Genomic DNA, 14,784 nt, shown 5'->3' on the forward strand with positions numbered 1-14,784 from the left:
AACAGGGGGGTGTAGCGTGGGTCATCGCTCTCTGCTCACTAGGTTAATACCTTTGGCTGTACTTAATGGAGGCACACATAGTTTTGTTATAGGTGGACAAATTGGATTAACTTCATATATGAAACAGATAACGTGCTTATAATGGAGCATAATCGTAGGCTCTGGGGTGATGGTAAATAGTGGTTAAGACCAGCTGACTGTAAATCTATAGAAAGTGACAATAACAGCTATTTTTTTCACTGACTCAGTTACCAGAATCACAGTTTAAAATCAACATGAAAAAAAAGGTTTCTCCCAGCTAACAAAACTGTAATTTGGCTACAGCAAAACATGTTCCTTGAAATAAGTTGACCTACGTGCCTCTGTCCATGTTTGGACTATCATCCCCTGCAGTTACAAACCACTCAGATGGTTGTTTTTTTTAATTTTTTTTTATTTGTTAATGTGTTGAAAAGTACGGAGGCCCTTAGCGGCTCTTTACTCTGTTTTCCTGTGATAACAAGTAACTTCCGGTCATTTTCTCGAGATCTCTATAACAACACTGTGCCACTGTAACGTCACATGATCATAACTCGTGTCCACGGAGTTGCCGACGCACAAAACATACAGAAACAGGCTTAACTTACTGCATTAGTGTGGGCAAAGGCAGCATGGCATGTCCTGGTGTGTAATATCACAGTGAGCAGCCTGTAGTTTTGTTTTCTCAATCGCTGGGAAATGATCACGTTATCACGAGAAAACAAGCTTTGTTAGCTCGAGGTAACGTGATAAATAAGTCAAGATCTCCAGAAAACAACCGGAATACTTAAGTACATTTTTTGAGTATCTGTACTTAACTTGAGTATTATTTTTGGGGGAAACTTATGACTTTTACTCCACTACATTTGAAAGACAAATATAATGTACTTTTGACTCCACTACATTTCAATTAATGTTCTCATTGCTCGCTACTTTTGCTCTGATGGAGCAGCTGATGGATTTTCTTTTCTTTTCTAAAATGTGAAAGACAATAAACTGTTTGTGTAGTTCTGCATGTGGTTTGTCTAAGTGGTGTTGCCATACCCGTACCTCGCATGTCTCCATGGTTGAACGGAGAGCAAACGCAGAGCAAACGTCGCTCTGCGTTTGCCGTTCATTAAGTCGCGGTAACGATGGCTACGGCTGACATTTTCAGGTATTTTTTATTGTTAATATGATTGTTCCTTTTATTTTGGAGCTGCAAATCTGGAAATCTGCAGCATGTGAGTTTAAAAATGTAAATAATGTTTTCTAAATAAACACAATGTGGCAGAATGGGATTTTGACTGTCTGACAAAAAAAGCATTTTTAAATACGAATAGGGGCTGTGGTAACTTTTTAAATGAAATCAAACTTACTTCATTCATTCTTAAACACTACAAATAAATCAGAGTATTGTAATTGTTTCATCAGCATTAAGAGCCCTGCATTGATGATATGACAACGATGTGTGTTATTCAAAAAAAAACAAAAAAACAGCCCCTTGATTTGTACAAAAACCATGTTCACACTCTGTGATCCTGCTTCCTGCACAGGTGGGGGAGAGAAGTGACTCCCTCATGGCTGCACGGACTTACATGGACTCTTGAAAAGACCGGCAGAACAAAGGAAAAATGGGACAGGAAAACGACAACATATTAATCTGAAAATGCATCTTACCTTGCTGATCCAGGTCTCATATTTCGGCCCTACAGTTGTCAGGAACAAATCTGGAGAGATGAGAAGAGAGAGAGAGAGATAGAGAGAGAGAGAGAGAGAGAGAGAGAGAGAGAGAGGACCGGGTTATTAAGTGATACATCGGTGCAATTGGCAATCATAATCAAACACGGAGCAGAACTATCGATCTGTAAAGAAAAAAAGGCTGCAGATTTGTGGAAGAGACAGCTATGGACATGTACACTGGGCTAAAGCTGTGAACCTTTGCACCGCATAGGACTTGATGATCAGATCATGAAGCAACATATCAATAACATGCAAGTTACTGCTTAGATTGCTAATGTTGCCTTGTGTACACAGGAGAATTCATCATCATGCAGAGTGAAGTAGGTTTGGATAGAGATGAACAGGATTTACTGTAGTGTCCTGACCCCACAGAGCTCTGCACTGCAGTGACTGTTCGATACAGAGGATCGGTGGGATTCCTGAAGCACAATAGATGAATTGGCTTTTTAAAGTCAGCAGCATAAAGCAGGTGAAGAGGAGGAAAAAGGATAGTGGTGGGGGATCTCCCACTGAAAGCAACAGGATTTCGCTCAGCTTTCTAGAGGCTTCACCCCCTGGTAATGCCTGTAGCTCGCTCTGTTGGAATCCTATAACCTGCACTTGTACTCATACGCATCGCTCTCCAAGCTTAGGCTGCAGGCTGCACTTCTAATGCGGCTTCTGTGTGCCTCTGTGAGAGGACGTTTACTTTCATCGCTGCATTCTCCGGACTACGGCTCTGCCCCAGTAATTGGACATGAAATAAATATTGGCATTGATCTGCCCTAGGCCCTGCTGTACTCCACGTGCTGCCGTGCTCTGCATGGGAAAATATGAATGGTAATGACAGAAGGGATGAATGAAGGGAAGACAGGGAGAATGAGATGTGGAAATCCTGTGATAAATGCTATAGGTGATATGAGCATTATGTTCTGCAGTGGCCACTACAGACAACAGCAAGTTTACAACACCACTCCTCACTGGAGCTGAAAAAACAACAAATAAATATATAATAGATTGAAAAACATACATTTGAATAACTGTCTCTTTCATTAGCCACATGTCAAACATCGTATCGACTGAATGCTGTCTTTTCTGAGCAGATACCAATCGAAGCCCCCCCCTCGTTCTCTCTGGATGTGCTTTGAAATGTCATCCCAGGATTCTTCTGCAGTCGCCTCCAGCAACGAGGAAAAAAAGTCAGCAGAGTGAAACAGCTTTCTGAAGGGAGCTTTACTCTCCAGGAACATCCTGCCACCTCATGTAGGGGAGATTCACTGTGTTACCCTTTCTCAATCTGGGTTTTATCTCTGCATTTGAACTTCCCACCAAGGTAGGTCCACCTGACCAACAGCTTTCTCAAAGTTTCGCAAAACTGAACCTCAATTCCAACTCAATACATTTTCCTTTTTTTTTTACATTACAAATTGCAGCAAAGAAAAACTGTTGCAAAGGAGTTATGACACCAATCTGCATTAGTCTGGTGACGATATAGCTTCTTTGAGGGATGGACAATTTGTTCAGAGCTTCTGGTGTAGCAAACGGTTATACATCTGTGACGGTATAGTTAGCTGCAATTATATGCAAATGTATGTTCATAGAGGTAAATAAAAAGCTATATCTCCGTCAGATGACAGCCGATGGGTTCTGGGATTGCATTACAGCCGATGTGCGTCGCCTGCTTTGCTCTTCACAAGGACCAATTACTTTTCAACCAATCTATATTTACTGATTTTGAAAATGTTACTGTGTTTACTGTTGTAATGTTTTAGTCTTGCGACATTCTTTCTATTGTCGCCGGTTTCTGTTCTTTTTACATCTGTTTATTAAAATTTGAAGCACTTTTAGCCATTTGTATGAAAGGTGCTTGAGATGAGCTCGGTGGCAGAGCCTGTTGTTACCAAAGGAAGCGGGGCCAACTCCTAGTAGGTGGTTGTGGGCCAATCAACATGATAATCCACTGATTTTATTCATCTTATACCCCTTTCCCACCTAAATTTTGCATGTTCACACAGGTTTTTCAGACCCGGGAAGACCTGCTTTTAGATGCCGATCGTCTCTGTTCCCACTGCCAGTGAAGTATACTCCTGTAGGTCTCTTTTCTGCTGCGTCACCGTCTGACGTCACAAACCGCCCAAAACAGGGTTAGTACACAGTGAAGATGTTACGGTGGTTAGGTCTTTATATGATATATATATATATATGGTTGTTTATCAAATTCAGTGCCGACAAATTTGGAACGATGTTCGAGCGCTGCTTGGACAGAGACGGGCGGAATTTGTAGCTGAGATGACAAGGAGTCGCAGAAGTTACCGACAGAGCATAGCATGGTGCCAGAAAGGGGGCAGAGATTAGCGTGTCGACACGGATTTGTTTTCACATCAATCCCCGGTAATTACCCGGGTCTACTGCAGAGTCATTTGACCCGGGTCTGAATGCCGGTGGTAGCCTTTCCCAATAAGCAAAAAAGCTGGGTGTTCGCGGGGTTTCTGACCAGTGGGAAAACGGCTAAAGTTTGATGCATTACAGCCGATGTGTCACCAGTTTGCTCTCCAACTGGACTGTTTACCTGCATACAACCAAAGCCTGCTGAAACGGGATTTGACAAAACTACCCCGACTACAAAGAGAAAAAATATTGTTTTCCAAATTTCAAATGTCTGGTAATTGAGATAACTATGATACCAACATTAACAGAAAAAGACTGCATTGTTTAAAAAACGTGCTGCTAACAAAATGCTAAAAAGCTGCTAAGAAAATATGGTAAATGGACTGTACTTATATAGTGCATTCTAGTCTTGCGACCACTCAAAGCTGCTTTTACACTACATGTCACATTCACACATTCACACACACATTCACTTACTGATGGCAAAGGCCTAAGTGATAATCTCCAATCAGATCTCTGCCCATTCATACACCGATGGCTATGCCACCAGGAGCAGTTTGGGGTTCAGTGTCTTGCCCAAAGACAGTTTGACATGTGACTGTAGCAGTCTGGGATCAAACCACCAACCTTCCAGCTGAGAGACAACCGACTACCACTGAGCCACAGCCGCCCCATAATAGTATATTCTGCATAGTGTAATTTGAGGCTCTTTGTGTTTGCTCAAAGGAAGAGATGACAGCTCTTTTTAATGCAAACCAAACTACAGCTGTTGGTCAGTTTGTGTTACAGACAGTTGTAACTTTCTTCCCAACTACCACCCCAAATCTCCACACAGACCACCACCCACTCACACACAGCCATCTAAAACAATATTCTGGTCTCATATGCAAAGTTAATCCACTTTAAGATGCTTAAAGTGGTAAAAAAAAAAACTTTGAATGTTTAAAACTTTGTGAACTAGCAGGCATGTTGCCCACACAGACTCAAAAATGCTTTACAAATGCAAAGAAGATAACGAATGCATGCATAGATTATGTAGATGTGCACACACACACACACACAAACACACACACACACACACATGCACACTGTACAGGATGCACTCAGTGATTTGCACAGCGTGTATGTGCCTGCGCTTGTTACTGTGTGTGTTTGTGGTCGCACCGGGTGGTGTGCTAATGAGCTTGGTTAATCAGCCAATCAGGCCTCTTAGACAGAATCCAGCCGTGATTGGCTGATTAGGTGCGATGGCGGTGTGTCGCTCAGAGTGGCATGGGGTAGACGAAGGAGCAGAGAGATGTTCATTTGGTAAACACTTAACATTCTCGCTGTGGGGGTACTTCCTCTCCTCGCTCATCGTCTCAGCCCTTTTTTTAAAGCCAAGTTCACTCCTGCCAAACTCTTTTCTGCACTAATCTCTCTTCCTCCAGTCTATTACTAAATGCCAGTCCAAATTGAAACTGCCCTGTAATTCCCTTTAACGGTGTGATTCTCACCTCTGTCAGGCCGTGCACTGAGGCTGTAAACTCATGATTTGTAACTGGAAAGCGCCCTTGAGCTGCACACTAAACTTCAACCTGCTCTTTCCTTGGCCACGGCATCGAGCATGACTCTGCTCTCCGATCAGTCCTGAGAAGGACAAACTTTTAGGTGTGTGTCAAGGGGAATATGCACAGACGGACGAGACAATTCCCTTTGGTAAACAGAGCAATAAGGTAATTTTAATGTGATCGTCTTGACATTATCTTCAGTGCATTGTCCTTTTGCTCTCCCCTCTCTTACCCACCTTCTCTGCCAGAAAGTATTCTTCACAGTCTCATAAAGAGCTGCTAGCTAGCTACATAACCCTAACTGCTGCCATCATCACTCCTTTTAACACAGTTCTTACTGTTCCGAGGACTTTTATCAAGCAGCCAAGGGCCTTTTACGGACTCATTTGAGTTAAAAGACATATTATGAAGTGTAAGTGAAAAAAAAAACAGAGTAGAGAGGAATAAGAAGAGAGCAGAAAGAGTGGATCCTATGTGAAAGTCCGAGAATAAAGTAGCAACTTTAGTTAAGTGCTGGCGTCTGCAAAGCACAGCATTACACTCATATTTATCTCTGTTACTCTTGTCTGTTTTATTACCTTTTCAGTAATACAGAAAATTCAAATATACAACAATATCTACTTTTCTTAATATGACAGTGAGTGGGAGGATTATTAAAAACCAACCTCTTTTATCCATAAGTAAGTCAATCTCCTGAATCATCTAATGCTGCCTTAGTTTTATGTAGTCGTCATTAGGAGCTCATCAGTGATAATTATTTCATTTCTGTGTCTGAGAAATGTTTCAGTTTGGCAGAGTTTCTGGCTCTTACCTCTAAGATACCGATCTGTCTGAACGACTGTTTCTGGGCAGAGGGAGCCAGTTAAAAGGTGCAAATTAGATTCCAGCAAATGCAGTAGTTTCAACTGGGAACAAAAGCCTTCATCATTGGACTTATGCAACACTGATCCAGTGTCTGAACATTAATGGATAAAAAAAGTCTCTGGGGACTGAACAGCTTTATCTCTGGTATTTGTTTGTCTCATTTAACGTTTTAGCAATTTATATGTATTGATTTTAAACATTTTATTGGATTTACTGTTGTCATTTTTAAGTCTTTAAAAATTATATCAATTGTTTCTGTTTTTATTTTCCATCTGTTTGTTCCATTGTGAAGAACTTTTAGCCCCATATTTGTATGAAAGGTGCTTGAGTTGAGTTGCCACTGTGGGCTTGGAGCAATGACTGTATATATAGATGGACGACACGTCACTGTCCCTCCTCTACTCTGCTAATTCGGAACAGATCGGCTGCAGGAGCCGTATTTGTCAACAGAGCTGTCAATCATCCTTCTTACAGCATCAAATAACTAATTAAAAATAAACTTGTCAGAAAAATGAACACTTGGACGTAAATCAGCATGATAAGAACTAACTATAATGACAGAAACCATGTTTGAGAAACATTTATCTGGCGTGTATTTTGATGTTATAGTTTGACTCATTTCCCATCTGTTAACATGGAGGAGGCGGGCTTTATGACATACACAGCAGCCAGTCAGCAGGGGGCGATTCACTTTTAGGGAGCTGTCATGTTGGCATCTTTTTATACAGTCTATGGTTTGGAGGCAGAGCCTGCTGTTACCAAAGGAGGCGGGGCTATGTCAGGGTTCAGCCTACACCTATTGTAGGTGGTTGGGGGCCAATCAAAGGGCGAATCCACTGAGGGTATAAATCAAAGTTTGTTGACAGGTCTGGGGTTCTACCACTGGATGTGTGCACCCACTGCGAGCAACCAATTCGCCCAAACTGGCGTCTGCCCAGCCTCGCTTTTCTCTTGTTGGCGTGAATTGAGTCTTTTCAATCCCAACAGCTCCTCACAAGGTTGTTTTACTTTAAAGTAGAACACTGTTTTCTTAAAATGCATGATTCTGACATAATGAGGAAGAAATACTGTTAAAAGGTGACGCCGCCAGCTTGGTGCACATCGCTAGGTATTTCAGCATGCTTTGAGCAGCCGCTTGCAAAACACAATGAATGGGGGTGAATTTCAGTTTGTGTTTAGTGGGTACACACCTATTAGTGGCTCCACAGGGGTCTGGTGCAAGTTGACGTCACGACCAGACAAGCAGTTATAAATAATAATGATTATAAAAAACAAAGAGCGAGGTTATCAGACCTTTTGGCCACTCATACCTGTGCTGAAGTTCAGAGGCTGCTTAATATGCTCCGAGCAGAACGCACCTGAATCGCCAGTGGTCAGTGTTCAGGTTGCATTGTGGGTAATGTAGACGACAGATATTGACAAGAAGGGAATGTGTGGGGGAAAAAACTGGACTATAAGATCTACTAGTGCTATGCTTTTGAGACCTAGCACAACACCAGAGGCAAGCTCATACTGTGCTAGAGGTAGGTGTGAGTGCATCACTGAAGCAGCTTCATGAACATTTCTACAGATTCAAGAAACATCCTTACTTTCTGACCAAGAGGAGAAGATCCAACTGTGAAACCTAGGTCACCCAGGCCACAAGAAAATATTGTACTCAAACCACTGAAACAAAAGGATGAAATACAGAACTTCCAGCAGTTCAGGACGGCTGCAAATGTGACGGGGAACACCGACAGGACTTTGTTGAACAGATGATTGTCACATCAGTGACATCAAACAAGCAACATTGTTGTCCCAATATCATGACGAGCTAGCAGTAATCCTGTTAGACCTGTACGATTGAAAGTGACCAACACGACCATCAAAGCCGGCTAATCCCATCAAGCCGCGGCTCAGGAGAGAAAAAGGACGAGCGGGGACGCTGCTGCTGCTGTGTTGTGAAGAGAGAGCACGGCGGGAAACAGAAGACTTATAGCCCTGATTATTCCTCCCAAAACATTCCTTTGATATCATTTATTAGCATTAATTCAAGTTAAAAACCACACTGACATGAAACAAAAACAGCCTCTTGACAGCAGTTACAAAACTGGAGTTACAAAACTGCTGTCAAGTAAGCCAAAAAAAATTTAGAGCCCATATAAAACTGCATCCGAGTCTGGAAATATGCCATTGCTGTACGTGTTTATCTCCGAGCTTGTTCGACTTGGCACAGATATAACATTTGTTCTGGATGCTGTGTAACACATATTGTTTTATTTATCACCTTTAGGTTTACAACAAGTTCACTACAGACGTCAAGACTAGAAAGACTCAACAACACCACTGATCTGACTGTCTGCACTGAGCACACACACACATTCAGAGCTAATAGAGCTGTCATACTGCTCCACCACTCGGGAAAGATGCATACATAATTGAGGTATATAAATGTGTTTGTGTGTGGGTGGGTGGGGTTGTGTAACAGCAACAGGGATTCAAAGCTCTAAGTGGTATGTCATGTCGCCGGATAATTAAAGATATGCTAACGGAAAAAGCTGGCAATGGCTACATAAGGCAAATAGAGACAAGGGAAGAGAGAGACTGAAAGCAGATGATAAGGCCGGCCAGTTTCCAAGGTGCATCTAAATATAAAAAAACAGGCTAATAAAGGAATCACTGAAAAGCAAAAGCATGCTTATCCTCTAATTGGAAGAGAGGCAATCTATAATCACTTGATTATTTCCTCTGCGTTCCTCCGCTCTTGCACACTCTCAGACTTCTCTGTTTCATGAACTTGTCGCTTCCCCAAAAGTGACACTTCAAAAAGCACGCAGTCACACGCACATCAACGAGAACATGATGAGCAGACTGCGTAAACACATGCGCACCCCACCGCCCCCACACTGCATGGCTGATTTCAGCACACTGTTTAAATATCTGAGTGTCTGCTTGTGAAGTTCTTTGTCATCAGGTTGTGATCCAGCCAATAATCTACAATCAACGGGGCCTTTCCACTGTAACAGAATAATTGCAAGTGGTTTTGTGCTAATAACAGACTGTTAAGAGCAACAGACGAAGAATATTAAAACAAACAGTACAACAAATAACCTGTACGCATGCTGCAGAACAGGGGAGCTACTGTAGGTCTCTTAACAGTTTCTGTCTGGACAAATATCAGCATGCTGCAATAAGGTTTGTTAGGCTGGATGCTGGTTCTAGCAGGTGCTGCACGGGGGTGCAGTAGTTAGCGCTGTCACCCGGTTTGGAAGGAGGGGCCTTTCTGTGTGAAGTTTGCATGTTCTCTCCAGGTACTCATGCTCGTTGTTTCAGTAGTGACAAGAGGTCTTCACGGGTCCACTGGAACCCTAGGAACCGGGACCCGAACCAGGACCCAGACGGGTTCTGCTCCACATTTTATTTGGGCACTGGTTCCGGGTCGGGACTCGTTCTATAACCCCGGGTTTCGGGTCTGTTTAACATTAAGTGTAATACCCGAGTGGATCCGGAAAGACCCGACCGTGATTAGAAAGCGCCGATCGTGATGAAAGAGAACGTGCAAGCAAAGTGCAGCTTTGGCCATCAAGGTGGCACCAATGAGCTGCCGAGCGAGTGCTCCAGCTGCTTTTGTTCAGGAGGTGAAGGGTCAGATCAAAGGTCAGACTCGGACAACATGGATGATAGCACACTAGAAATGCTAACATTAGCAGATAAATTGTTAGCATTGTTCAAAAGGACAAATAGTCGTAGTTATCTTTATGATGCTAGATGCAACAAAACTGCAATGCTGCTTCTAAACAAGCCGCGCATTTTTCATCTGTCTGCGTGACAGCAACTTTAAATCCGAAATAACTTGTGGATAAGCATTACTGTTTTTATCAACACGACATGAATAACAGAAAACCTCCTTGGCAAGGAGGATGGATTATAAGCACGGCCAGCACAGGGGAGAAGGCTACGTCTCATTAGGTAGGACAAACCGTTTTGTTTTGACATCTGACTAACGGTAACTTGTTAATAACAATCAACTGTTAAGTTGGTGCTGATTGGGTCTGTTTCGTCTCTTTAGACGGATCCCGTTCAGTTCCGGGTCACACATTTCCGGGTCACTTTGGGTTCGGGCACCCGTGAAGACCTCCAGTGGTGACTCTAAAATGTCCTGTAGCTGAGAATGTTAGTGTGAAAGGTTGTCTGTCTCTATGTGTCAGCGACAGGTGATCAGTCCAGGGTGTACCCCGCCTCTCGCCCAATGACAGCTGGGATAGGCTCCAGCCCCCCTGCGACCCTGAACAGGATAAGCGGTATAGATAATGGATGAATGGACAGTTCTATCAGGACACATGAGCTTCATATGAACTTTCAGGGGCAGGTGTTTGTACATAAATGTACCTCATGTGGATTAAACATCTGGAACCAGGGAAGTGTGCAGAGTTGGTGTGCTGATTAATGTTATTTTAATCGAATAAAAGCTCCGCTGCAACTAGTTAATTTCACCCTAAAACCTTATCACAGAATATGCAACGATGTTTTTCTCATCTAAGCTATGTTTTAATATGTGTATATATTAAAGAAAAATATGTAAGTACATCTAACATGTTTCTGTCCTCTGTTGATGTTTTTAGTTTCCAGTTAAGAAGATTTCTTCACCACACTGTTATCAAATATGGTTACTATGGTTACCCCAAAACTCCCTCAAAGTAATCTTGAAGGGTGCTCTCCTTAAGATAAAAGTTAGTTTTCTGTTCTCTGTATCCATTCAGAGAAGAACATTTAAATTCCTGGTGAACTTCTTTTTAAGACCTTTTATCCTAAAACGTAGTTTTCCTGCAAGCATCTGTGATCATTTTGGATCTTTGAACTGGACTTATTTCTGTCTAGTAAATACAAACTGGCGCTTTCTAATTAAAAAAAGGGAAGTAAAGTGAGTTAATCCAAGTTGATACTTAGGTTTAGCCAGCTTTCTGAAGAAGAGGAGAGGAGAGGAGAAGAGAGGAAGAGAGCGGGGAGATGAGCGGCCCTTGAGTTATTCATAGCCTCTCCATCAGATTTGTTAAGGGGATTGGAAGCAATTTAAAGGCCTCCGCTGACTGTTTGACTCGAGCAGCATTATGTCTCTCTATTCCATTATGTTGAGCCGCAGTGTGGGGATAAAGACCACGCTTCCTATTAGCCTCTGTATAAACAGATAGGGTGATGCAAGGCGGGAGCTAAGTCTCGACAGCGAAGGAGAACTCTGACATTGAGGAGAATAGACAGCAGCGGGCGGGAGCCTATACTATCTCCTGCTTTGTCTCAATATCACCTTCCTTCTATCTGTTTCTCTCTGCACACTGACACACTCTCTTATCTGCCTTAGTATGTGGCCCAGGACAATGGCAGCAAGGCTTGTGGATCAAGAAGTGTTAGAACTCTGGAAACACTGAATCAAGAAGAGCCACTTGTCTGTAGCTTGAAAGAAATGGATGAGCACATGAGAGGGCACATTTTAGGACAAGTATCAGGCAGCCGGGCCCCCAAACTTCAGACCACGGGAGTGAAACCTCCCAGAAGAGCTGTTCTGATACCGATATCAGTAGAGGAATTACTGTCAACTACAGTGTGTTATCAGGTTTTGGCAAGTTAGCATGTACAGCATCAAGGTCATAATTGCTGGCGGGGCTGCACTGAGCTGCATTATATTCACAGGTGTTTCTCATACTCTGGCCCCCTCATGCACGTAAACAGGGAGGACAAATTAGAGACACGTCTCAATATAATGTAGTTCTGTCCAACACCACCTTTAACTATGGCCTCAGTAATAAACATCATTGTATTTACACACTTCAGACTGTGAACAAAACAAAAGTCAACAAAAACTAAACTTCATAAAGCAGAATCCATGGCAGTGCTGTTGGTTTGAGCTGCATTAGATTTTTCAGGTGTAGCTAGTGAAGTGGCCGGTGAGTGTATATTATGACTGCCACGAGCAACTACTTTTTTTGAGCGATAAAAAAGAACAGATTTCAGGTATATTATCATGATGATAGCAAACAACGATGAGTGCGGTGCTACTGAGGTTGTAACACAAGTCAAAGATAGCAACATTTTTGCAAACAAGTGTTTTCACCAACAACCGTGTAAATAGACAGACAACGCGTCTCCATTTGCTCTCATTGTACGAAATTGAAGCCAAAATAGCTCCTGTGACTGACGCTGGGATCGTCATCGTCAGCTAACATTAGAGCAGCTTGTTTCTATGGTAGAATTGATTCAGTGTACTGAGCTTGGCCACATAACAATGACACATAATAACACATCCAGCAGGTTTAGCAGAATGCAGCTGTTAAAAAATAGGAAGAAGAATATGTATTTTTTTCTCAAAGGTTTCTCAGTATTGGCCAATATTCAAGTTTAGGTGTCGGATCATTTGGAGAAGGAAACAAATATGTTGACCTGCCAGATACTAACAACAAGCATCAGTACATCTGTACATCAGTTTGATGTACTGAAAAAGGCATCACTGGGCATTGCTTCACTTTCTCAAAAGACATGGCAACAAAAACAAAACATGAACACACTGTTTTTACGATGTTAAATGGATAATGGTACTAAAATGGTGATTAACTAGCTGAAAAACCCTAACCCTAACTTTAACCCTAATTTCCTCCAAATAGAAACAGATTAATAAAGAACAATAACGCTGCTAAGCCAAATTGGCTAAAAGAGCAGAACAGCGAGGGAGGAAGGGAGAAAGTTGGTGTGTAGTTGGAGCTAATTACTCTGTTCACACCAACACACACATACAGTGCACCAGCCCACCCACACTATCCTTTCCATGCGTCCTTTTGCCTTCAGCACAGTGGCAACCGCGATCCTCATGGCTGTTCACTAAAATGAGCAGTCATTTTATTCTGCCAGCCTGCGCTTGCAAGCGCCCAATTAGCAGCTTATTAGAAGCGCTGCTGTGCTTTTATGGAGCTGTCAGGGCTCGGCCGGGCCTCCGTACTGACTCACAAGAAAAGTCAGGTCACTGAGTCACTCTAGGCCTTTTTGCTGTATGTACAGTATGTATACAGACTGAACATACTGGATGGCTCTGGAGTCGTTGCAGGGTAAGTGAGGGAGGACATGACCGCTAGTGGAGAAGATTATCGATTCCTCTGTGCTGGACGGAGCCGGGACGACATATTGGAATCGGATGACTGCATGACTCCTCAGCAGAACTTGTCTCTCTCTCTTACTTCCTTCCCTGCTGTCCTCTGCTTTCTAACACAGTGTCACGCAGCGCTAAGGGCAGCCAAGTGAGGCTGAGCACTTCTATCATCGGTTACTTCTCCAGACGAGGCGAAATCAGGATTGTGGTCAATAAAGTCACATTCATCAAAGCATCAACCGGTAAACATGACATCCCCCCTTCTGGGATGATCAGCAACAAGCATGTGTGTAAAAAAATATTTTTCTCTAATTTGTTGTGGCAGCTTTGTGCAGTAGTTTGCGATTTGCATGAACACAGCGGTGGGCTGAATTGCTCCAGTGGGTTCCTGCAGATTTTGAAAATCCAATCAGCAATGTCTCCGATGTCATGCATAATATAAGGTGAACAAACTAACAGTGTACCCCCCACTGTCTATTCATTTTGAAAAAGCAGAACATGATGACATTCATTACTTATCCTCAGGATAAAAAAACTGATGAGGGAAACTCAGAGACTCATTTCAATAACAAAAAACAACTTGTGTTTCCTTTCTCTCCACTCCCTCTCTCATTCTTTTTCCTCAAACCCTCGTCCACACACACACACACACATCCGGTCCCTCTTCATGCTTTCTTCAGTCTAGAGAAGTTATGTGAGGCCAACAACAGGAACAGCAGTATTACAGCCTCCTCCTTGTACCTGTAAAAGCAGCAGAAGTAGCGATGGTTTACACAGGCTGCAGTGCAGATCGGATCTGACAGGCAGCGCTACGCCTGCTGCATTAGTGTCTGATATGCTGTGTGTGTTTGTGCATGTGCACTGTCACCTCACTCATCATCAACACGCTCCCGGATATTAGGGTTACGTGCATCTGTGCTTATGATGTTGGTGAAACTGAAAGCGAAATTTTGGCAAAATAAATGTGAGTGCAAACGAGGAGAAGAGCAGGGAAACAAGGACAGAGGAAACGACAGAAATGAAGGAAAAACAGAAAGAAAGTTTGGAGAGAGGGTGTGATAAAATGAGAAAGAAAGAGACGGACAGGAAGAGCTGATCCTCTCTTTTCCTTGTGTCTCTAATGCCCCTGAGCAGGTTATTTGTTAGCCTGTT

At 42.7% G+C, this 14,784-nt stretch overlaps 1 protein-coding gene across 1 annotated transcript in view; it reads right to left on the bottom strand.

Annotated features, from left to right (window-relative positions):
* Nucleotides 1-14,784, bottom strand: part of itfg1 (integrin alpha FG-GAP repeat containing 1) — a 183,199-nt gene that overhangs the window by 150,126 nt on the left and 18,289 nt on the right. The window contains exon 7 of the mRNA XM_069657592.1: nucleotides 1,678-1,727. Within this exon, the coding sequence (XP_069513693.1) occupies nucleotides 1,678-1,727 (50 nt within the window). The remainder of the gene's footprint in view (nucleotides 1-1,677; nucleotides 1,728-14,784) is intronic.

Source organism: Semicossyphus pulcher, unplaced genomic scaffold, assembly GCF_022749685.1.
Source record: "Semicossyphus pulcher isolate SPU_LCO1_2020_fin unplaced genomic scaffold, fSemPul1.0.p SCAF_1, whole genome shotgun sequence".
NCBI lineage: Eukaryota > Metazoa > Chordata > Actinopteri > Labriformes > Labridae > Semicossyphus > Semicossyphus pulcher.